At 37.3% G+C, this 26,637-nt stretch overlaps 1 protein-coding gene across 1 annotated transcript in view; it reads left to right on the plus strand.

Moving 5' to 3' along the window:
- The window catches only part of Cpa3 (carboxypeptidase A3), a 29,957-nt gene extending 8,147 nt beyond the window's left edge, over positions 1-21,810 (plus strand). Inside the window, exons 4-11 of the mRNA XM_051185920.1 lie at positions 6,117-6,219; positions 6,323-6,424; positions 8,171-8,272; positions 10,321-10,431; positions 11,485-11,575; positions 13,244-13,446; positions 15,580-15,664; positions 21,264-21,810. Coding sequence (XP_051041877.1) covers positions 6,117-6,219; positions 6,323-6,424; positions 8,171-8,272; positions 10,321-10,431; positions 11,485-11,575; positions 13,244-13,446; positions 15,580-15,664; positions 21,264-21,451 — 985 coding nt within the window. The 3' untranslated portion in view covers positions 21,452-21,810. The remainder of the gene's footprint in view (positions 1-6,116; positions 6,220-6,322; positions 6,425-8,170; positions 8,273-10,320; positions 10,432-11,484; positions 11,576-13,243; positions 13,447-15,579; positions 15,665-21,263) is intronic.
- Positions 21,811-26,637: the final 4,827 nt, after the last annotated feature.

A 26,637-nucleotide genomic window follows, 5' to 3' on the forward strand; every position in this document is an offset into this window, starting at 1 on the left:
AAGAACACCAGCCTATAATTCACACTGCCAGAGGAACTAGGATACAATGTGGATTCTAAGAGATTCATATAAGGTCCCTCACAGAAGGGGGAAGGGACAAGTTCTCCAGAGCACATGGGGAGTTGGAGGAAGGGGGGTCAGCAGTGAGTGGAGAAGGAACTAGGAGAAAGAGAAGGGGAGGAGAGGAAAGTGACTAGGAAGATTGAGTCAGGGGAGTAATAGAAGACAGGAGAGAGAGGGGGAGAGAGAGAGAGAGAGAGAGAGAACATAAAAGAGGGAGCCTTTATAGGTTTGAAGAAAAAACTGAACCTAACGAAATGTCCAGAGACCTATAAGACTGACTCTAACAATTTAAGCAACAGTGGAAAGGCTACCATAAATACTTAGTTCCTTTTTATTTATACTTTTTCAAAGTCATAAAAGGCCAAATACAAAGTACAAATAATAAGTATATACTAAGAAGTCCAAGCAGACTAGTGAAAGGGTGTTGAATGGAAAATGCATATACTGGACTGGGTGTCGGGGACAGATACTATGTTTTAATAGTTAAAACTTTATGTGTTTTTTTATGAATTTTTCACATTGAGATAATCTCTAACATTGTCTTTTCTTTGATCAAAAGTTGTAATTTGAAACTAAAGTTGTTTATAAAGGGAAGTCAGGGTGCATGTGAGGGGGCAGAGAAGGTAAAAGGGAGGGAGGAAGGGAGGTAAGGAGAGGGAACTGGGATTGACATGTAAAATAATAAATTTAATTTAAAAAATTCCTCGAAAAAGTTAATTCAATAAAACTCAAATGGTACAATAAAATAAAATCATAATAAGAACTACGGAAGATTACATGGGAATGTAAGGTAGAAGTATACAAACTCACAAAATGACATTCAATACTCTAGGTCAATGATGGATTACCTAATAATATTCATCCAGATACAAATCATGCTTCAAATGTAAATCCACCCTGTAAAATACCTGTCTCAATCAGATAAGGCTAATGGCTTACTCAGTGAGGTATTTCATCCATTTTTTCTTCCTGCTCAGAACTTGTGCATATTATTTGCTCAGGCTTGTGAGCTTGGATGCAAGAGCTGAAGATTATGGTAAACACAGGAGAATGGTAGGTGAGGGGGAAAATATTCTGAAGCAAAGCTGTGTGTGTCCAGGCTCATCCAAGTCAGGTATTTGTCATTATTTAAAATGGTAGTAATAAAAGGAACAACTTCCCAGGGTGTTCGTCAGGACGGACTGATTCTAGATGGTTCTATAGCTCAGAAGGAGGGAAGGCCATTTATATGAATGTGTACGTGGGCTCATACAAACACATTCAGTGCAACAGAGAACTGAAGGCTATCATATGTTCTCCCATTCTCTAGAGAACAAGTCTATACCATAAAGTTTATTTTTTAGCATATGATATGCTTCAGACATCAGGAAATCCATGTCAGCAAATCTAGAGCTTAATGTACATGGTAACCCAATTAAGAAGTCAACAAATTCAATTCTATAAAACCTAAAAATATGTTTTTGAAATAGCTTTGCTATAATATGGGCATCAAGGGAGCCCAGATAAGTTGTTCTCTCTCTCTCTCTCTCTCTGTTGTTCTCTCTCTCTCTCTTCTCTCTCTTCTCTCTCCCTCTCTCCTCTCTCTCCCTCTCTCCTTTTTCTCCCTCACTCTGTCTCCTCTCTCTCTCCCCTCTCTCTCTCACACACGCACATGTACATGCACACGGCAGTTAGACACTGGCCTATAGTTATCTTATCTTTCTTTGATACTCTCTAAACATAGCCTTAAAATTGAGATAGTAGGAGTCATCTGACCACTGAACCAATCTCTGAATCAAGTGGGGGCTCACTGACTTTGAAGGACAAGCTTCGGTGAGAACAAGAGGACTGAAAACCTTACAAAAATTTCTGAAGACCAAGAAGACTATGACTAGGTAGTCATTCCTAGAGCTCTCACCCTAGAAAAGAAGACACTGCTGCAAAATAATTCTGACAATGTCAACAGAGTGAGACATTGTACTTTCAAAATTCCAGCTCAACTGATTTAGGTTATAATAATTTTGAAAAATAAATTTAATGTCTTACATAAAACGGAGTGATAGTACACTACCGCTATTGCTGACAATGTTGACATGATGAAATATAAGTAAAGATCTGAGCACAGTGCCTGACACAAAATGAAGACTACTTAATAGACATCACCTATTTGTATTACTAAATCTCCAGTGATAACTTTTTATCATTTCTTCTACATTTAGAACTGGAACATTTTTCAAACAAAGTAAATGAATCTAGGAAATAATATTTAAAAGACAGTAATCTGATTCCTTCTGTTAAACCTGGCTCAGTGGAAAGGCTCACTAAAATTATATCTTGTCCAAGGCCATAATTTCCAGCCTAAGACTTAACTTGTAGTACATTTCAGCAATAGTCTAGAATCCTCGTTCAGCGGCATTTGTGGAAAGAGAACATTTCTGCTTACATGGATTTTCCTTTTTGCTGTTCTTATTATGAAAGCTAAATCAACCAGAATTAAATCTAAAACTCTTACTTGATATAAGGTTATTGTGACTGATTAATATTACCTTGAATTATGTTCCTTTTATTGGTTAGCCTACTTCTATTAATGTAGGTGGAATAAAATCTATGTATTTTCTTTAAAGGTTGAAGCAGTTAATTATATCTGTAGCAACTCTGCAAAACACATTTTCAAATCTCCTCAGACATCCTGAGAGTTTTAGTGCAACATGTCCCATGGTATTCCAAGACTGTTCTTATACCTTTATATCATCAGAAATTCAAAGTTTATAAGGAAAGTGCTAAGCAAACAGTAAGTTAAATATGATGTGCATAATAACTCTGTCAGTGCTGCTAATGAGATTCCACATTCATAGGCAGTGTTTGTCCTATGTGCTAAATAAACTCTAATTAGGAGTACACCATTCTTGTATTCTGCATCAGAGCCAGATCTGGAAATCAACTGACAAAAAGAAGCCAAGTAGAGGAGCTATGCAGTATTGCAACTGGACATAAGAATTTGAGGTGGGGGGGGGGGATGTCAATAAATCACATGACAACAAATAGTCAAATATAGTTAAAGGGAGTTAACTCTGTACAGTGGTTGTTAAATATGAAAATCAACTTCACTGTTCTTAGGTTCACTGGATACCTAAGGAATGCTGAGCACATCTCACAACCTATTGATGTCTCTTTTTCATATTCCTGGGTGTTATATTTGGTCTCATTAGAAAAGGAAGAAAAATGAAGGACAGGGAAATATTTAATCTGCTCAAGGTCACATCTAGCATCAATAGTAGATCTGGGTTTCAAAATCAAAAACATTTGAACCTAAGTTGCTGTTATCATATTGGATGACTTGAATATATGTCTAAAGGACTACAGAACACATTAAAAAATTACAGTACCTCCTTAAATCCAGGATCTGCTACTAACAAACAGAAAATGTCATGAGCAAAAGCAGGACACTGCCTTTGTATAGATTAAACAAGATGTTACATAATTCAAACACAGAGAGCATTGCCATTAGTTTTCAGTTTTCTTTTAAACATTTTTATAATATTTCTATCATAATCCAGTGCTTTCTTTGCCTCAGAGTATAATATATTGACTACAGTTTTGTATTAAGTAAAAGATTGTCATTATTCATGATTGATTTTCATGCTGTACTATAAGAATGACATCCTCAGAGGCTTTAGGAGCTACCATGATGTTCTGAACCATTCATTCAGACCAATATCAAGGAGGCTCTGTGTTCTCTGCCTATTGTTTCAGGTACCTTGACTTTTCTGTGTCACTGATATGGCTTGCTTTTAAGCAATTGATTTCCCCAGAGCCTCACTCTATCCATACCTTCTAGATTAAACAACAATTTTAAAACTGTATGTAAAAGAAGCAAGATGGGATGTTTGCCAATCACCTGCAGCTATAACATCATATTTAACACACTCAGGAATCAGTAATAAACATCAATACAACTTTGCATTAGTGAGCAATAATACAAAGATTGTTTAAGTATACCCTACAATATTAATCCCAAGTGGCACTTAACCATACTTAATGGTGAAAGACAGATTCTTTTTTCCCAATCAAACAGAAAATTACAACAACAACAACAACAACAAAATGCCCTTTTCCAGTTCTACTATTTTTCTGTTTTAACCAACAAAATAAAGCAAAGAAGTAGTAATGGAAAAAGTAAACAGGAAAATAGTTACTCCCAGAGAAAGTAATTATAACTAAAATTTGAAAGTAAAAGGCTAATGAAAGTTTAAAGCCAATAAAATGGGTAAAACATAAGTGTAACCAAAACAAATATATTTTAATATAAATCATAACCAAATTACAAGTTTACTGGAGAAAATTCCACTTACAAGACTAGTTTTAAAATATACGAAAAGATGAACAAATGTATAAAATTCTGCTGAAACATCCAAAAGTCCAATTTTAGCAAAATTCTTCTCAAAATAATTTAATATCAATGTTTCTATTAAGAAAACACTTTCCTGATGGTTTTATTTTCTAAAACCATTCTAGCAGAAAAAATTTTAAAAAATAAGAAAAAAGAAGACACTTTACTCAGCATTAGATTTTATTATACATAAATATAATTTCCTACTGAATGAGTTCAAAAATAAGTTCATGAACCCAGGTAGTAAATCCACAAACAAAAAAAATGCATTAAAACATTTGTGTTCTTTTGAAAGAAAGCCGAAGTAGTTTGAATTCAAATTCCCAACTCCAACTTTAACTACAAGGCTGGCAACATGGTTGGGTGAGTGGTTTGCTATTGAGTCTGACTGTCTGAGTTTGGTCCCAGTCACCCACATGGAACTGACCTCTACAGGTTGCATTTGATCTACACACACACAAGAACACACATACACAGACACACAATAAATAAACAAATAAATGTATAAAAAGTTATAAATTATAACATGTAATATTTCTGAGCAATAATTCCCTATTAGTTAAATGCTGATAACACTGACAGGATTAGATAATGTATATTAAGCAGAATCTAGCCCATATTAAACAAATTTAGGACATTGTACAAGAGAAAAGTTAAGGATGGTTAGTTTGATGTGTTTGGGAGCAATTCATGAGAGAGGTTAGAGCTGAAAATTAAATATAAGGCAGACCTTGGGTAGCCAGTAATTGTCCAATCTATAAGATCTTGGAATAGTGAAATGAGTTGACCCAAGAAGAGAGGAAAATTGAAAACGGAGACATAAGCCTTTTGATACTGACAGTGTCACCATTCCAATGACTTGACTTTTTCTGACTCTTGTTTTTTCCCCTCAGAAGTACCCTAGCCACCCTTATTCTGGCTCTATTGTTAGACAACATATTTGAACACATTGTGCTTTAGGATTTTTCACCTGTAGAATGAGGTTAAGAATCCCTTGTGAAGATGAAGTGACTTAATGAACATAAAAGTTTAGAGAAATAATTGATTTGTGTTTAAGCCCCCAGCTTTGTTACCATCATTTTTATTATTCAAGCATCTCCTAAAATTTCAAAAGCTAACACAGTCAAGTCTGTTCTGAAGATTTGTGCATGAGAATAGCCACTGCTGTCTGTGTGATAGAGATGTGCCTGTGTGCACTTTGGAGTCTAGGAGCATTATGATGGTACACTATGGGTCAAACATGCCAGGACTTTGTTGTAAAGGAAAAAGCAATAATAGGTCTACTTAATCTTTAACTAAATATATGCCAAATTTTATTATGTAAGCATATAAGCAATATAAAACTTATTAGTGAAATATTTTACATACACATTCTTCAAAATGTCATGCATAATGTATATTTACTACAATCTCTACTTCTGGGCAAGGCAGTTTTAAGTTCTAGCTAGCAGCAACAGTGCAGGGCCCTTGTAAAGGTCAGCATAACTCAGGTAGATGGGGGACCAGAAGCCCTGTGATGACTTGCCCAAAGGAGATAGCGAGGACAGAGAGATGAGGAAGTGGGCTTTATTTTAGATAGAGGAGAGGAAAAAGTATTTTCCTGCAAACAAAAGATAAAATGTTCTCTTTCCTATGATAAAATGTTCACATGATAAATGTTATTTATCATTCTGCTGTCAAACAGAATTCTGATACATGATCTACAAGAAGAGATAGAGAAACAGTTTGATGTGAAAGATGAAGTCTCAGGCAAGCACAGTTATGGAAAATACAATGACTGGAACAAGGTATGATATACAATGCCTATTATAGCCTTTTGAAATGACTGTATTCTTTTGTTGTTATGAAATTTTCCTTTATTTTAATTTTTAAAATTTGATTGTTCTTAAGATTGTTTCTTGGACTGAAAAAATGGTAGAGAAACATCCTGAAATGGTGTCAAGAATTAAAATTGGATCAACTGTTGAAGATAATCCATTATATGTTCTCAAGGTAAAATTCAAGAACCATTAATTAGTTTGTTAATTTAAAACATGGACACAGAAGTCACTTTGTGGCAGCTGAGTTAAATTTGAAGTTGGAAAACATGTTATGTTTTGAATATTTAAACTCTGGATGTCCATCAAGAACATATAATACAATGCATCCATGTAATCAAAAAAAAATAGGAGTGTGCACCTGCTAGAGATTACATAAATGAGAAAACCAAGAAATAGTTCACAGAATAGCTCTTTTACAATGGTTTTTGGTGTCCTTATCTACACACTCCCTCCTGGTCCATTAAAATGGAATGAAACTGTCATGATAAAAAAAAAAAAAGTTAAATACTATGTGTGTGTAACACCAGAACAGTAGTTAAGGCAAAAGAGCTCAGGTTCAATGCAGGAAAGACCACTCAACTACTGCCAAACTTTGTATAACCAAATATTCTGCTCCCAGGGCAACTCATTTATAACTGGTAGGCATTCACAACCTATATCCCCATTCATTCAGCATCTACAACCACCCAAACCAAATCTGAACTCCATTTAAAATGGGAGCCCTTCAGATATCCTGTACCCCACTCTACATAGAGTACTTTGCCTCACTCCAGGCTAAATGCTTTCAGTTTATGAACTAGCTTTACAATCCTTATTTCAGCACAGAAAATTAACAATGGAGTAAGAAACACAATATAGCCAGGTGTTGGTAGCACATGCCTTTACCCAGCACTTGGGAGGCAGAGGAAGGTGGATCTCTGTGAATTGGAGGTCAGCCTGGTCTACAGAGCTACTTCCAGGACAGACTCCAAAGCAATACAGAGAAACCCTGTCTAGGAAAAAAAGAAATAAAGGAAGGAAGGAAGGAAGGAAGAAAGGAAGGAAGGAAGGAAGGAAGGAAGGAAGACAGAGCGAGAAAGAGAGAGAGACTATGTAGTGTGTTTGCTATTTTATATTTGAAGGAACATGGATAATTTCTGATACAAGGTTTAGGTTTAGTTTACTGCATACCCCAGGCTAACTGAAACTCAGGAGTGCTGGGATTACAGGTATGCATGTGGTATCCTGTCTAAGAAGAGGTGAGCTTTTAATTGTGTGTGTGTGTGTGTGTGTGTGTGTGTGTGTGTGTGTGTGTGTGTGTGGTTGCATACATGTCATGGCACATATGGATGTCACATGACAACTTTCAGAGTCAATTCTTTCCTTTCATATGGGTCCTAAAGGCTGAACTCAGGTCATTAGACTTAGCAGCAAGTGCCTTTATCCACTGAACCTTCCCACTGACACTAAATTTCATTTGTTGAAGATATATTTTATTTATTAAGGATGTATTTGTTTGGATGTCTACACATGGCATAAGAATATAGACATGTGAGTGTGGGTACCAAGCTGGAGTTCCAGGCAGTTGTGAGCTACTAGATGTGGGTGCTAACAACAGAACTCAGGCCATCTACAAGAGCAGCAAGTGCTTTAGCAACTGAGCTATCTCTCTAACACTTGACTTTATTGTTTCTCTGCTTTTTATAAAACCCTAAAATCAGCACTGAACCTTGAAAAAAAATTTAAAAACCTTGTCCTGTAACAAGTGGTAAATTGTGTATAAACAGTATAGCTGCCATCATCTTCCCTGGGGACAGAATGCATAAGCGTAGTTCATGTTCAACAACAGACAAGGAAAATAATTGTTTGAAAAAATGAACTACTGGATGACAAGGGACTAATATGTGAGCTAATGTAAAATAATCCCTTATTTCAATAGATTGGGAAAAAAGATGGAGAAAGAAAGGCTATTTTCATGGACTGTGGCATTCATGCAAGGGAATGGATCTCCCCAGCTTTCTGCCAGTGGTTTGTCTATCAGGTAAGGAACCAATTACAATCAACATCTTTCTGTCTAGTCTCCAGTGCTTTACTGACTGAAAACATCACTTTCCAAAAGTGTGGTGTTCCACCTAACTAGAGAAATCTACATTTACCTCTATCAGCACATACAAGGCCTGAATTTTAGTCATCATTGAAGTTTTTACAGAATTACAACTTCCTTCAAACTCCTTAAACTGCACCTGAAAGTTTATGATAGTGAAAGCAACTTCTTTGATCCATAATAAAGATGTTTATCTTGCAATTATGTAAAAATCTGATACCACTTTTATGTTATAAACTAAAATTTTAATTTTCTTTGATAAACTCAGAACATAAATGTTTAGTTTTGCTTTGCATATTTCATTGGCCATGCAAGAACTTGAAGTTTCCCTACTTAATTTCCCTTCAACTGAGAAATAATTGTTTTATAAAAATAGTAGTTCGTATGTTTCTGAATATTCTGACACATTCTGTCTTTAACTTTCTCTACCACCTGCTTCACATAGCAGCTTGTATATAGCCACAGTAATAATTGTTGGGCCACAAATATGTTCACTAGGAAAGATGCTGAATAGTACTGACTTAGAACTTTGTTTATTTTGACCCTCCTGCAACTAAAGGCCAAAAGCTCCTCTTAACCTACAAAAGAGCACAAAACATTATGAATGCAAGGAATCTCCTGTCTGCTGGCAATCTCAACACTGAGACAGCTGGGACAGGAGTAGTAAGTAGACTGAGGTCATTCTGGGCTACATGGTGATACCTTCACTCTCTCACTCTCTCTCTCTCTCTCTCTCACACACACACACACACACACACACAGAGAGAGAGAGAGAGAGAGAGAGAGAGAGAGAGAGAGAAAGAATTTCCTGACAAGAATTTTCCAAGATTGGGTAGGGTTTTTGTTGGGTTGTTTTTGAGAACTTTGATAGCCACAGCAAGCTCAGATAATTGGAGGAATTTTTTGTTTGTTTGTTTTTGTTTTTTTTTTTCCAGACAGATTTCTCTGTGGTTTTGGAGACTTTCCTGGAACTAGCTCTTGTATACCAGCCTGCCTCTGCCTCCCTAGTGCTGGGATTAAAGGTGCCCAACAAGTTGGGAGGAATTTATGCCCCTCCCCCCAAAAATAGAAACACTGACAATTCAATCTCTAAATTCTTAACATTAAATTGTTGTTTTATCATTATTGCTAGAAATTGAACCCAGTGTTTTGTGATTGCTAGGAAGCATATAGCATTGCCAGAGATTTGTATTAATTTCATTAATTTTCAGAGGTCAGGGACAGTAAAGTGCTAGCTCTGCAAGCGTGAGGACTGAAATCCAACCCCCAGGATCTATAGAAAAACAATGGGCACTAGGGGAGGAGACTTGGATAGGGCAGAGACCTATCCTCTGGCAGTCACTCCAGTTAAATTGTAAAGCTCTGAGTTCAGTGAGAATTGAGAGAAATCAAGGTAGACACCTGAACCCACTGTCAACCTTAGGCCTTCCCTTACAGGTGCACATAGGTACACCTGCACACACATGCACACGTGAATGTCCTGGTTGGAGGTATGGATCAGCAGGAGAGCATGCTTGCTGTGCATAAAAACTTGGGTTGAATCCACAGCACTATGAGGGTTTTTCTTTAGTCATATTTATAGATATTTATGAACCTTATCCTTTGTTCCTATCTTCCTGTGTTCACAGATTTGATCTATATTTATTTACAGGACATGAGAGAATGATTTTATCAATTATGTGGTACTATAAACTTCGACTTGCCTGTGTTTCTTCTGTGGTTATACAGGCTACACTTGGCTTCCAGTATGGATAACTAAGTGAATCTTAAATAAATAAATAAAAAACAACAATAAAAAAACCATTTGTTTCAGTTCATGTCTCTGCATTTAATGTTTTTCCTATAATCTATCTGAATCATTTATGTTTACCTACTTTTCAAAATGTTTAAAATCATCTTATCTTGGAAAACAACTTAAAGATTGGTAGTTATGGCTAACAGGATCTAACTTTCTCAATAGCAGCCTAACTTTCTCTCCCCTCTAGGCAACTAAGAGTTATGGAAAAAATAAAATCATGACCAAACTCCTGGACCGGATGACTTTTTACATTCTGCCTGTAGTCAATGTAGATGGATATATTTGGTCATGGACACAGGTACTACTCTCTATATGTTTGCTGCATACCTGTTGCATTTAACTCATGCATTAGTCACTGGTTTTAACATACATTTATTGTTACTTATTATGTTTACAGTTTTGGTAACTATTTGCTTCCAATTCATAGAAGTGTATTTTTACATTTTTTAATGTTTTTATTTAATCTTTGAGAATTTCATACAGTAAACTTTATATTATTTTTTTCCTCTCTCCCACCTCTTCCCAAATCCACTCCCACCTCCCCTACTAACCCAACTTCATGTTTTCTGTTTCTGTCACTTAAAAAAAAATTATGGAGTCCAGTTTGTGTTAGCATACCACCCTTGAGCATGGGCTTTGCCCTGGAGTACTTGACATTACTCCACTGAAGAAAGCTGACTCTCTCTCCCAGCAGCAATCAAATGATAGTAGCTCCTCAATTAGGGTAGACTTCCTGCCCACCTCCCCACTCCATGCTGAAATTTTGTCTGGTTTGAGCTAGTGCAGATCCTGTGTATGCCATATGCCATCTAGTCACTTTGTGTATCTTCCCGGTTGTGTCTAGAAAACAGTTTCTTTTATGTCATATGCCACTTCTGGCTTTTCACAATCTTTCCAATCCCTCTTCCCCATAGATCTCTCAGCCTTGAAGGGAAAGGTGTGAGATATATATATGTATATATATCCCATTTATGGCTGAGCATGCCCAAGTTTCGCATGTTCTACCCATTCATGAACTGTGATGGTCTGGTTGCACAGGTATTATTAAAATAATACAAACATTTTGCTGCTTCCTAAGTCAGGAAATGGTCATTTCTAATATAGAAAACTAATCAACCATTTTTAACTTAGGGAAATTTTTCATCAATGCTTCAAACATTTTAAGATTAAAAATTATAAATCTGAAAATATTATAAATTGTAAGAAAATAAAATTTCCTTATAATAAAAGAGCTCAAGTTAACTATGGAGATTTCAAATAAACTTGTAGACACATAAAGAGAGAACCTGAGATGATAACAATGAAAAGTGCAGTTGACCATGTGTACACACTCTGATGTTCTTTCTGGCAGAACCGAATGTGGAGAAAAAACCGTTCCAAGAACCAAAATTCCACCTGCATTGGTACTGACCTCAACAGGAACTTCGATGTCTCATGGGATTGTGAGTTACAAATTTGTTGTAAAGAAAATGGTTTGCATTTAGACCTTGAATTTAAATAAGCCACCTATGTATTCAGCAGTAATAGAAATCCCTTGAGTAAGTGCTGACTTCCTTATCTGTTAAATAGAAGATAATCCTCAGTACCATGGGGAGATTGTGAAGGTTTTCTGTGGGAGGAAGTGAGAAAAGATGTTATGTACCCATCAAACAACCTCTTACTGAACATAAAAACCTACAAAAAACACACATCAGATGTACAAAATGTCAGGTAATCTCGGGTGATTCTGGGTCCTTCCACTTCCTAACCTGATAAAAGTTGAGAAGTACCATTAGTTAAAACCAACATACAAATCATCCCAGTTCCCTCTTTCTTCCTCCCTCCCTCCCTTCCTCCCATGCTCCCCTCACCACACTCCCATCCCATCCATACACACACACACACACACACTCCACAGGGAATGTGATGCCTTCTAGGAGGAATCATCAAAATCTGTCAAGTCATTTGAAGTAGGGACTAGGCCCTCCTGCCTAGGTTAAGGAAGTATCCCTCCATGTGGAATATGCTCCCAAAGTTCTTTTGTGCACCAGGGATACATCCTGGTTCCACTGTCAGAGGTCCCTTAGACTGCCCAGGCCTTCTAACTGAAACCCTTGTTCAGGGGGTCTGAGTTGATCTAATGCTGCTTTCCCAGCTATCAGTCTGGGAGTCCATTAGCACCCCTTTGTTCAGATCAGCTGTCTCTGTGGGTTTCTGTCACCTGAGCTTATCCCCATTTTCTTATCACTCCTCCCTTTCTGCATCTGGAACTGGGATTGATATGTAAAATAAGAAAAAAATAATAAAAATAAATAAATAAATATGATAACATTTGGAAAATTTGAGGGGAAAGATATTGGAATAGAGGCATTTTTTATATTTTGCATGTTTATGTAAGTCTAAAATTACTGAGCAAGATGTCTGGGAGGAGCAGAGAAAAGGGAAACAAACTATAATCATGGTATGTTATATGAGAAAAATCTATTTTCAATAAAAGAAATACATAAAATTAAACAACATACAAGTAATGATTCTTCAGGTGCTTAATGAAGAACCATCTGGGAGGGCATTTAAAGGTTTACTAGGGATACAGTGACCAGTTAGACACACTACTGCAGATGATGCATTCATTTCTACACAACCACAACTTTATAATTACAGATTTTCAGGGAGACCATAACTCTGCTCCAATTTGTGCATTTCTTCTTTGCCAAGTTTCATTTTTAAAAGGTCACTGTACCTTTTAACTCTAGTCTACCATAATGAATATTGAAACAGCAGCAACTATCATTAATCAAGATAATGCTCCTGAAAGAAACTGAAGAAATGTGGGCTCACAACAGGTGATTTTTTTACCAGTTCTCCAAGAGTCAGAACCTGGGCTAAATGATAACTAGTGTGGATCTTGACTCTAAGCCTTGGGACTCTTGTATTTTTACTATGACATCAAAGGCAAGGAAAATATGGCTAAGAATGATTCCATAGTATATGGGACACATGTACACAAATCTTCTGGTGGCCATGTAACAGGAGATGTCTGAAGTTTAAACACTGGATGAAGCCAAGGCAGAAAGGGTAGGAGTGGTGCTAGCAGACAGCACATCATGATCTCATCTGCATTTCTTCTGCAGCTTCTCCAAACACCAAAAACCCGTGCCAGGATATTTACAGGGGCCCTGCACCAGAGTCTGAGAAAGAGACAAAAGCTGTCACTAACTTCATTCGAAGCCATCTGAACTCAATCAAGGCTTATATAACCTTCCATTCCTACTCCCAAATGCTATTATTTCCTTATGGCTACACATCCAAACTGCCACCCAACCACGACGACCTGGTATGTAAATACATACATATATCTGTGGTGGTTACATCCAAACCATCATTGACTCTAATTCTCTTTTTCATCAACTTTGAGGTATGCTGAAATGGTTTTACTTTATTTGGTTGGTTGTTTTGAGACACAGTCTTACTGTGTAATTCAGGCTGTCTTTGAACTCACTGTGTGCCCCAGCAAACACCTTACACTCATCATCCACCCTGCCTCAGTTTCCCAAATCCTAGAAATTCAGTTTTGCCACCATACCAAGGCCTCAGATTTTAAATACTAGAAAAAGGACCAATGAAGTTTACTCTGTAGCTAAAATAATGACCTTTAGATTTTTTTATTTGATAAATATAAATGCAAAAAAATTTAAATGTGATTTTAAGAAAATTTTTATAAGGAAGAAATATCTAGAACATCCAGAATAGAATTCTAATATTGAATGGCTTAGATATAGAATGCTAATACATACAGAATAATAGGATAGAATTCTAACATGGTTATACTTAAAGATATTTTTGGGTCATACTACAAAACCATGCAGAAAAAAAAAAAAAAAAAACCTAATTGAGCAGCGGAGACAGTAGCTAGTTCTAACCTCTGGATACCAGACTGAAGGAGATCAGTCTCTATTTTCTCTATTATGAAAATATTAATATATATGAAAATATTAATTCTTCCACTATCTAAAGAACCCATGAGTATTATAGTGTTTTGTCAGTAAGAATATATCATTTCAAATCTATGATCCATTGAACATTATTTTTCTTTCTATGCAAACTGATTTGATCACATAAGCTTTAGGAAGAACACCAGGGAAACATAGTTAACCTACACACAAAGGTCACTCTCTTGAATGAAGAAAAGATGGGCAGCATACAGGGTCTGGTGCCCTAAATCACAAAGTAGCGAACAGACAAAATGTATCCAGTCAATGCTCAGACACTTCAAATCAACTTAAGAGAAAACCTCATTCAGTTATATTCATCACAGTGACATTTACTATTAGCTAAATCTAAGATTTCAAGTAGCCATTAATTCCATCTACACATGAAGAAAATACACTAGTATTCTATGGCCATACTAGCTTATGATCCAATTTAGCTAGGAATCTGAACCCATGAGTAGATTAACTAGTTCAGACACAGCAAGGTATATTGTGAGGGTAAAGAAAGAATGGGTGGGATGGAAATTCCCACAAACAAGCATAACAAGCCTTTCTGAGTAAACTGAAATTTTTTATATAGCAGCTAATTTATTTATATATCAAATAAAATATATTTCTTAATTACAGACATTTATACATAGCAATGGAAAAACATTCATTTGGAGTTCAAATATATTAGAGACTATATTAATGTTCACCATAACAATTACTCTCCTATAATAAACAGTTGATTAAATATGTTGAAATGCAATGTCATGAAAGTAATCTTAATAAAACAAGACCCCTTTAATGATAAGTAAACTATACTGGAGATGTAGTTCAGTTGTCAAGTGTTTGACTAGTATGTACTGTCCTGTGTTAGATCCCAAGTAGTATGTTCACAAACACACACACGAGTTCAGTCAATGAAGATTAAAACAAAAATTAAACAACTAACTTTTTTTCTATTACACAAGTGGAGAAAGTTCTGTGTCAGTAATACTTATTACAGAGAAAGGGATGAGAGGATATAATTTTGAAAGGGTCAACTATCTGAACCCATAAAGAGTTGAAAAGACAGAACACACCAGGCTAGAAAGATGGCTTATCTGTGTAGAGCACTTGTTCTTGCAGAGGACCAGGGTTTGAGTCCCAGCACCCATATGGTGATTCACAACCATTTGCAATTTCAGTTACAAGGAATCTGTTACCCTCTTTTGACCTTCATGTACACCAGGCACTCATGTAATGTTCATACATAAATGCATGTAAAACATTAGAACATTTGTATACTTACATAAATAAAACTTTGAACTTTAAAAAAAAGATACAGAGAGAAAAAATATAACATAATTGCATATAATTGATTGTACTTTGACAATGTTTCTTACCAAACCATTTACCTTATTTTGATCTTCAAATGTTACATAACCTGTAAAACTGTTTTTTAATTCTTAGAAAATATATTCATACAGCACCCCTCTCGCTTTCATCTCTAGTTCAAGGTTGCCAGGATTGCCACTGATTTTCTCTCAACTAGATATGAAACCCATTACATCTACGGCCCAATAGCATCAACAATTTGTAAGTTTTTCTTGATATTTACTGTGAATGTTTCCCTGTATTTATGTGAATAGTAAAGAAAATTATCAAATTTTTAGATTATAAACTCCAGCTGTTACAAGAGTTCTGCCTTATACATGAACCTGAAAGGCAGGATGTGCCTGTCTCTATAAAGATAGGGCAGATTTTGTAACAAATTACAATGAACTTTATATGGCTATAAAATTAGGACAGATTATTAAATCGGTAGAAATTTATATTTTATTTCATCTACCTTCCTGTTCCCATGCTTTATCTTCAGCAGAACAATTAGTTTGGACAGAGGCCACATCTGGTTTAATCTATGTAACTGAAATCGAATCATCTCTTGTTTGGCCTTGTCTGCTTTCTAATAATGTGTTCTCACTAATCTATGTTATAGTCATTTATTGTCCCTCTGATCTATTCTTCTTGTTACGGGCAAATGAATCTGAGTGGTAGTGTTGAATAGGAGATTTGAGTTCTCTTACTTTGTTTATATTCTCACCAAAATTTTTAATTCTTCAACATTATAGACTGTCATTGTTGTTGCCTCTTTATTTGTTTTGCTTACCCTTAAGGAAATTTCTTATCTCTTACTCTTTTTACATGGAATAATGGAACTTTCTAATAGATCAGTTATTTGTTTTGACTTTAATGCCAGAATTGCCTCTTTTGTGTCTATTCAACTGGGATATTATAATTCAAAGGCAGCCACAGACAATAAGTTTAAAATGAGCATGGCTATGTTCATATAAACCCCATTCTCAAAAACAGGAGGACTCTGACTGCATTGTAAGTATCATCTATAGTTGCTCATCCATTCGTAAGCTAGTCACTGTGATCAGCGCTTGATTCTCATGATCTAAGTTAATCCTCACAAAACACTCCAAACATGAGCAAATACTATCTCCCAGTTACAAGGACAGGCAGAGACATTACAAATTTAAGTTATAACAAAACCAAAGAAACCAAAGTCCTCACTGCTCTTAATGACTTTTGTTATTTTGTCTTTGTGACTAACCAAGCTTTTTTATTTTCAAGAAATAAAGTCAACAATAACAAAAACATGGTTTGGTTTTACCCAAAGACTGGACTCTGTGAATTAAGATAGTTCCTTCTCTTACAGCAAGAGTTATAGTTGTCAGGAAATTTCCATTAAACTGTTCCCATAAGGGATCAGTGAACCCTATGGAAGACAGGGCAAAAAGAGCATAAGAGCCAGAGGGATGGAGGACAACAAGAAAACACAACCCTCTAAATTGACATAAGCATAGCTCATGTGAACTCATAGGGACTGAGGCAGCAAGCACAGGACTGATACAGGTCTTCATCAGGTCCTCTGTGTGTATATTATGGCTTCCAGTTTAGCGATTTTATGGAATTACTGAGCATGTAAACTCTTGAGTCTTGTGCCTTCTCTTGGGCTTTTATTCCCCTATTACAATGCATTAATTTTTGTTTTATATCATTTTATTGTACTTATTGTACTTATTATTATACCTTAGAAGTCTGTTTTCAATGAGAGACAGAAAAAGGGTGGATTCAAATGGGATGGGAGTTGGGAAGGAACTGGGAAGAGTAGAGAGGCAAGGATACATAATCAGGATATAGATTATGTGAGGAAAAAAATCTGTTTTCAATAAAAGGAAAAATGAAAATGAATTCTAGTTGCAAAATTAATATAAGTTAGTCAGTCCCTCCGAGCTTCTAACACTTACCATAATGCATGTCATAGAACAAGAGTAGAATTGATTCCTACAAAAATTCTTCAGTGAAAAATGTGTCCTAACTTATCCAAATCATTGTTTGACTGTTTTCCATCTGAAACCATGGAGATCAAAAATAACAATGCAATTTCAGATGAGAAAAAGAAGGACTAGAAAACATAGGTTCTCAACACAAGCAAAGGGGAAAATGGACACAGGAAATGGAGGACTTGTTACCTGCAAACCATCCTTTAAACGACTGCTAAAGGGATCTTTCCAAATACAAAGGAAATAATAGCAGAAGGCAGCTGAGAAGTGCAGGAAGGGAGAATAGTGGACTAGGAATAGAGAGAATATATATAGATTGACAGATGATAAAGATATATGAATACTTTTATACATAATATAACAATAACCTGTTTCATGATTGAATCAAAAACTATTAGTTCATCTGACATTCAAAGTATATAAAGACTCAAGATAACTCATTGTTATTTATCAATGTGTCATCTATAATAAACATGTTTCTATATGCTCAGATCTTGTTCCTTTCCCCTTCTGTGAGGGACCTTGTATGAATCTCTGAAGTTCCTCCTTGTATCCTATATTCTCTGGCAGTGTGAATTATAGGCTGGTGATTCTTTGCTCTATGTCTAAAATCCATATATGAGTGAGAACATACGATGTTCCTCTTTTTGTAACTGTGTTACCTCACTCAAGATGATTTCTTCAAGTTCCATCCATTTGCCTGCGAATTTCAAGATTCACATTGTTTTTTTCCACTGAGTAGTATTCCATTGTGTAACTGTGCCACATCTTCTTTATCCATTCTTCAGTTGAGTGGCATATAGGTTGCTTCCAGATTTTTGCTGTTACAAATAATGTTGCTATGAACATAGTTGAACAGATGTCCTTGTTGCATGGATGTGAATCATTTGGGTATATGCCTAAGACCTGAATTGCCAGGTCCTGTGGTAGACTGATTCCCATTTTCCTGAGGAACCAACATACTGATCTCCAAAATGGCTGTACAAGTTTGCACTCCCACCAGCAGTGGGGAAGTGTTCCCCTTTCTCCAATCCTCTCCAGCATAAGCTGCCATTGGTGATTCTAATTTTAGCCATTCTGACAGGAGTATGATGGTATCTCAGAGTTATTTTGATTTGTATTTCCCTGATGGATAAGGATGTTGAGCACTTTCTTAAGTGTCTGTGAGTGGAGAGGGAGTTAGGAGAAAGAGAAGGGGAGGAGAGGAGAACATGTGGGACTAAGAAGATTGAGTCAGAGGATGAATAGACAAGAGCAAGAAAAAAAAGAGATACCATAATAGAGGGAGCCATTATAGGTTTGAAGAGAAAACTGACTATGGAGAAATATCCAGAGACCTACAAAGATGACCCCAACTAACAATCTGAGCAATAGTGGATAGGCTACCTTAAATGTTCTTCCCTGATAATGAGGTTGATGACTTACTTATATGCCATCATAGAGCCCTCATGTAGTAGCTGATGAAAACGGAAGCAGACACCCATAGCTAAACACTGAGCCAAACTCCTGGAGTCCAGTTGCAGAGAGAGAGGAGTGATAAGAAAATGGGGGCAAGACTAGGCTACAGAAACCCAAGGAGACAGCTGACCTGAACAAGGAGAAGCTCATGGACCCTCAGTCTGAGAGCTGGGACATCAGCATTGAACCGATTCAGACCCCATGAACATGGGTCACAGTTAGAAGGCCTAGGTAGTCTAAGGGACCTCTGACAGTGGAAACAGGATGTATCCCTGGTGCGTGAAAGGACTTTGGGAGCATATTTCCCATGGAGGGATACTTGCTTAGCCTAGAGGCAAGAGGGAGGGCCTAGTTCTTACTCCAAATAACTTGACAGATTTTGTTAACCCCTCCTGGAAGGCATCACCCTTCCTGTGGTGTGTGTGTGGGGGGGGAATGGGATGGGAGGGAGTTCAGGGGATATGGGAGGGAGGGAGAGGGAACTGGGATTGATATGTAAAAAATGAAAAAAAAAATGCCTTTCTCTACCCTCGCCTGGAAAGATGATAGATAGGTAGATAGATAGATACATAGATAGATAGATAGATAGATAGATAGATATAATAGATGATAGATAGATAGATAGATAGATAGATAGATAGATAGATAGATGATAAATGATAGAGAGGGAGTGAGAGAGGGAAAGAGAAATTTCTCTTTCTTTAGTTCTCTAATATGGTTTTCATCATCAAAGTGGAATTTGCCAAGTCTGGGTATAAGCCCTGCTCATCAAGCACAATATTGTTTCTCTTTTAAACCTTTATCAAGTGGTGCTGCTTCCTTGTGGTATTTAAGCTGTTCTCTGCACTAAGGGTTTTTTTATTTATTTGTTTTTTAACCTTTTTCTCTTCTCTAAACTGCATGTTCTTGAAACCAGAAGTCATCTTTGTAATCTGGTATTGCCTGCCCTCTCTGGGACCAAATAAATGTGTTGCTCTGGGGCTTGTTTTGGTTGATTAGGTAGTATGTTTTTGTTTTATGTTTGCTTTTGGTTTTGTTTATTTTTCTGTTTGAGATAAGGTCTCACAATGTATCCCATGCTGGCCTTATACCATTCCCCTGTCTAAACCTCTGTATTACTGGGAAAAGATGGATCCATTATTGGGCATATTAGAGATTTCATAAATAGTTGTTGAATAATTGAACTATATCTCTTCCCACCCAATACCCCTTCCTTCTTCATAAAAGTTGGAGCCCACTCTCTGTGGTGGGATGCCATGTTCAGCCTTAATGCATGGGAGAGGGGCTTGACCCTACCCCAACCTGTTGTGTCAGACTTTGTTGACTCCTCGTGGGAACCTTTACCCAAAAGAAAGAGTAGATAAATTATAAAAAAAGGTTTAAATTATTAATTTTGAAACTTAAGATGTTGATATCCTAAATTATCAATGACATTACACACAAAATACTATTTCATCACATAAAGGAAAACATATACAGGCATTTATAGTATCTTGTATGTGTGTTTGGCATGTGTGTTTATACACACTGTAACTATATACACACATACACACAGAGAGAAACATCTCTATAGATGTTGATATCTTTAATCACTTTTTTTTACTGAATAATGACATCTTTAGTAAAGTTTCACAAAAATTGGAATAAAGTTTGAATTAGAGTATTAAATATATCCATAAAATATCTAACTTGAACATTCTTGGTCTTATAACTATAAACAATTTCTCTGACAGCATAAATGACAAGATATCAAAAGAGTTAAAAAGGTATATGACAGGTATATAATAAATATCATAACAAAATCAGTTTACATGCTAATTTTAAAAAGTAATAAAAAGAAAATTAAAAATTTTAATTTGGTACATATTTAAAATATATGGTAAATTACAAATGCATTCTGTACCATTTATACTATTTTGTCATTACTGCAATTGACATATAATTACTTTTATTGTTAATTTTACACATGCAATTTTGAGTGTTGTGTGTGTGTAGTAGTAGTAGTAGTAGTAGTAGTAGTAGCAGCAGCAGCAGCAGTAGTAGAAGTTTGGAGGCCAGGGGCCAACACTGGCTTTCTTTATTATTTTATACTTTATTTCTTTGAGACAAGGTTACTCATGGAAATGGAAACTCACCAGTTATATAAACTGGATAGCTAACAAGATACTGGGATCCTAGCAACAAATTGGCATTACAGGCTTGAACCATTATGTCTGGATTTTTTTTATGGGTGCTGAGAATCTAAGCTTAGTACTTCATTTTTGCATTGCAAGTACTTTACCCACTGAGCCATATCTCCTGTACCAGGAATTCCAATGCCTTTAAAAAAAAAAAAAAAAGCCACAGTACTTGCATCTAATGAAATATTTACTGATTCTGTTTTGCAGATCCGACATCAGGCTCTTCTTTAGACTGGGCTTATGACCTGGGCATTAAACACACATTTGCCTTTGAGCTCCGTGATAAAGGCAAATTTGGTTTCCTTCTTCCAGAATCCCGGATAAAGCCAACATGTAAAGAAACCATGCTTTCTGTCAAATTTATTGCTTTGTATATCCTCAAGCATACTATCTAATGAATTGCTCTTGGTGCTCTTGGTTTGGAATGTACCAATTAATTCTTTGGAGAAGGCTTCCCTCTGGAAAACCAACCTTCTGCATCACTTGAATCCATCCTTCTTCTTCTTTTGCTCACGAAGTCCTGCATTGCTTTCTTTTCTTTTTTTTTTTTTCCTTATAGAAAAACAAAAGTTTGGATCCTGTGAAGTTATACATAATGAGCATGGGAAAGAAATGAAAAGTTTGTTTCTGTAGAATCTGATTGACTTCCTTCATTCCCTGTGTTAACAAAATGAAAAAAATAACCAGATTGTACTCTGATGCTCTACAAAGGCATTCTTTGTGTATAATAAACTATGTTCTCAGCATTTCTCAATCAGCCTTATAATCTAATAATCTTAATAGTCTTACAATAATCTTATTTGTTAGCCTTAATAGTCTAACAAATATTGATATCAATTGTTCTTCAATCTGATGACAGAAACTGTATTCTTAATTTTTAAATATGTAATTTTGCCTTACAAACATATATTTTTCTGATAGAAGTGAATATAGTTTGTATGTTCAAAATAGCAAAAGACAATAAAAGTATTAAATAATTAATGGAGAGAGGAATCTCGGAGCTTTAAACAAGCAATCCAGTTCCCATCAGTATAATATTTATTAAATTAAAAATATCTTAATCTAATCTGCAATATTCATAGGAAGCTTTTTTCTACAACACCATTTGGCAGTTTATAAACACAGTGAGATAGCTTACCCACCAAATGCATACAAAGGCCAGAACATATAATGAAAGTTGGTGATCATATGACATATGAAAGTCATATTGACCAAGGGGAGGACTAGAGAGACAGACAGACAGACAGACAGACAGACACACACACACACACACACACACACACACACACACACATACACACACCTCACCTTAGATAAGGAAATTGTAACAACTACACTGAAGTTCAAGTTAGTGAGCCAGTGAGTTTTTATTGGTATTATTAATTGAAGGATTGGTGAGGGGCTACTTATTGGAGCAAGAATGACTCAAATGAAGATCACCCAACATTGGCAACAACTCACAAAAAGCTACACCTTGGGATCTCGCTGCACAACCTGCAGATATCCCAGCGTATCCAAGAACTGTCTCCTTGGCTGGTCAGTCTCCTCCCCCAGCATATTCTTTTTATGAATTCAGGAAGAGCCATTATGAATATTCTAAGTTTGAAATTTCCTAGACACATACCTTTTGTTGACCTTCTGAGTACACCAGCCTTCCCCACCCTTCTGTTTCAATTTGGAGAAACCAGTCATAGGATACTTTCCTTTTTAATAAGGATACCTCTTCCCTTCCATCTTTCTGGCTTGCCTTTTCCTTCCATATTTTACAAAGCAAAGGTTGTCTCTCTACCTGCACAGTCTCCTGTATAGTTCAGGGCATTCATTGAATTTCTTCCACAGCAAAGGAGAAGCTACATTGGCAGTATTACATAGATCCATAGAGACCCAGTACAGTATCTCAGAAAGGCACAGATACCTCAGAGTACATATGCTTTGGAGTGAAAGTTTTTATGTTTCTAATGGCCACCAACTAAGTCTAGATCATGCAGTGCATGTGGCCCCAGAAAAACCACCACAGCCCTAGACTTTTCCATACCACTATATTCATTTGTACAACCCCAGTTTTCTTTCCACCTTCCAAGATGTCTGTTGGGATGATGGGAACAGAAAGTCTTAGATGTGGCTCTAGTGCTACTGTTGTTGCTCATGCTGTCATCAACATTTTCCTAGTCAACTTTGCCCCATGGGTGTACACTGTGTCTTATTTACTTTTGCTTCAATTCTAAACCTGTGGGTTGAGATCCCCACAGTGGTCACATATCAGATATTTACATTAAGATTCAAAACAAATGGGACTGACATAGGCCCTCTGCATGCATATGATGATCATGTAACTTGGTCTCTTAGTAAGGCTTCTAACAGTGAGTGAGAGCAGGACCTCTCCCTGGTACTTAGCTGGCTTTTGGTAATCTGTTCCCCATGCTGGATTACCTGAACCTGCCATGACATAAGGGGAAGAGCTTTGTCCTGCCTCAACTGGACATGCTATGCTTTGTGCAAGTTCATGGGAAGCCTGTCCCTTTCTGAATGGAGATGGAAGAGGAACATATGGGGAGGAGGGTAAATAAAACAGGAGAGAGGATTGGGGAAGAAGAAAGAGGGGAAACTGGTTGATATGTAAAATAAATGAAAACTGTTGTTTAAATGAAAATAATAGCAGTAGCAAAATTATAATTGTGATGCAGCAATAAAATAAGTTTATTTTTGTTGGGAGTCACCACAACATGAAGAATGGTATTAAAGGGTCCCAGCATTAGGAAGTTTAAGAGCCACTGTTCTAATTGCTTTCAATTCCTCTCTGTTCATTTACTGCAGACAGTTCTGTTTTCAAGGTTATGGAAATAATACCCAAAATTAAAAAAAAAAAAAAAAAGCCATCGCCTTGAGCTATAGGTCCAAAGAAAAATCCCCACCCATTTGCACTGCTAACATGATTGGCAACTGGAGATGGGAGGGTGCAGAGCTGTTTGTACAAACAAGTCAGGATTTTTAAAGAGTTTCAGAAAAGTGAAAAACGATGCCACTCTGCTGAAGTAAAAGACAAACCACAAATATGCTCAGTACATGGACTTCTGATGTATCTCTGGAACAGGGTGATGTATATGTGCAAGCAATTAGTCATGACTCCAGCCAGTGTAAGGATGAATATGACAGTTGGAGATTAAAACCAGAGTCTCTGATTCCCCCCATGGAAATGCTAAGACTTGTTTAAGGATGCTTGGGTTGGAGTAATGGGAAAGAGACCCACTAGACCTTCTTGAGAACTCTGAATGGACCAGTGGAGTACATATCTATTCTTGTAAAGCTTGATTTTGAGAATCTAAAGAAAAGAAACTGAGTCTGGCCAGGGAAACAGCTAGGTTAACTATAGATATTCACCTCTCCTTCCATTCCTCCATCCATTCCCTAGGCCCGTGCCCCAGGCTGCAGCAGAACACCTACAACAGACTCACCATGTTGGACAGCCTTATGTCAACTTGACAAAAGCTAGAGTTATCTGAAAGAGGGAACCTTAACAGAGAAAATGCTTCCACAAAATCTGGTAGTAGGACATTTTTTTTAATTAGTGATTGATGGGGAAGGGGGACATGGACAGGCCACTGTGATGGTACCCTCACTGAGCTGGTGGTCCTGGTTTTAATAAGAAAGCAGGATGAGCAAACAACTCAGAGGCATCCCTCCATGGAGCTTCTGGCTCCAAGTTGCTTCCCTGTTTGAGTTCCTGTCCTAACGTCCTTCAATGGTGAACAGTGATATGGAAATATAAACTATATAAACCATTTCCTCACCAACTTTCTTTTTGGTTATGGTGTTTCATCACAGCAAGTAAAACCCAAACTAAAACACTCACCCACTTCATCTGTAGTAGATCCCATGGACCTCCCACTTCTAATCTCCATTCCCATTTATCTCAGCCCCAAACTCCAGGAGGCCCTCTCTGTGAACCCACAGGCCACTTTGTCAGGGGAACAAGTAGGCTAAGCAGATCTTCATCTCTCATTGCATACCTCCAATCCCAATTCCTTAAATTTCATCGCAAAACAGCCAACTACATGCTGAGGCCTCCCTACCCCCATGCCTGCATCTCCAGTGGATCCCACATATCTGACCTTCCTCACTTTCTACCATATTTGCTTTATGCCACTTCTTAACTCCTAAACACTGCCTGCTAACACACAGGCCACTCTAGCAGTGAATCATGAAGGGTAACTGTAGATCTTCTTCCGCAAGTCCTCCAGTCCCTTAGTCCCATTCCCAGCTCTGTAGCAGAACACCTGCAGCAGTGTCTCCATACTTCATCTCAGGTAGATTCCACAGATCCTCCCCTTCTAACCTCACTTCCCTCACTCATGGCTTTGTCACACCTGCCAACTCCAGCAGACACTCCCTGAGAACCCACAGGCCAACCTGGGGAGGAAACAAAGTAAGCTAATGACAGATCTTTCACCTCTCTTTACATTCCTCTAAGACCAGTAACTCAGCCTTATCCTCAGCTCTTCGTGCAAGCCCTCTGTTGTGGTCTCTCCTCACTCCCTGCCTCTATTCCAAGGGGACTAACTACGCAGATATAGAATACCCTGTTTTTCTCTCCCTTGTGAAACCACTCTACCATCCCCAGTCCATCCCCATTCCTAAGTCAGGTACCAATAGACCAAAACATATTTTAACTGGAACCCACAATGTCCATACCTTTCAGTATCCCAGATTTCCCTATGGGAAACACAGCCACCACACTCTCCAAGGACCAAAGAGCAAATATAAAACAAAGAAAACACCCACCCAGCAAAGACAAGATCAGATATTACCACTAGAATCACAATCCTCCTGATCACAGACACCTAGACACCAAAGTAAAAACACTATCAATAACAGCCAGGATATTATCTCTCTACTACACTCCAGTGTCTGAATATTGGATTTTTGTTTTTTGAAATGCAAGTTAGAGACTTTAAAACATATGACCTTTATACATATTACACATATATTTTGGTCCTTAAACAAAAAATGACAAGTACCTACCTCAAAGAAACCTATGAATACACAAACAGTGTAAGGAAATAAGTAAAACCATTCAAGAGCTGAAGGTAGAAATAGAATCAATAAAGTAAACTCAAGCCTACTTCACAGACTTCTCGGAGCAACTCTGAACAAAGGAGACCTGACTATCCACGCGTGACCACCCGTAATTTCCACCTGCTTGGTCTCTGACCCCACCTCCAGTCCTCTGCTGGAGCCCCAGGCCCCTCCCAGAGATCTGCCCATCTCTGCGGAGCCACTCTGAGTTCCTGCCCACAAGATCCATGACCCCCAAATCTGTGCCTCTGCTAAAGAAAGAGGCCTCAGCTGGAGAGTTCCAGTTTCCAGTGAGATCCGACTATCCTGCAAAACCTTCCCAAGTTTGAGCTCAGCCCTTGTCCTCTTCCACCAGCTATTAGCTAGAGGTGAGTCTGGGCCCAATCGGGGCTGCCTGTCCCCTACAACCACTCCCCCCACCATGGCCCAAACTCCCTGGGTTGGCCCCCGACCCTGCTGCTCCTGTCTCCTGTTCCCATCAAGAGCACCCTTGGAGCTCTGATACACC

Source organism: Phodopus roborovskii, unplaced genomic scaffold (genome assembly GCF_943737965.1).
Source record: "Phodopus roborovskii unplaced genomic scaffold, PHOROB, whole genome shotgun sequence".
NCBI classification, from domain to species: Eukaryota; Metazoa; Chordata; class Mammalia; order Rodentia; family Cricetidae; genus Phodopus; species Phodopus roborovskii.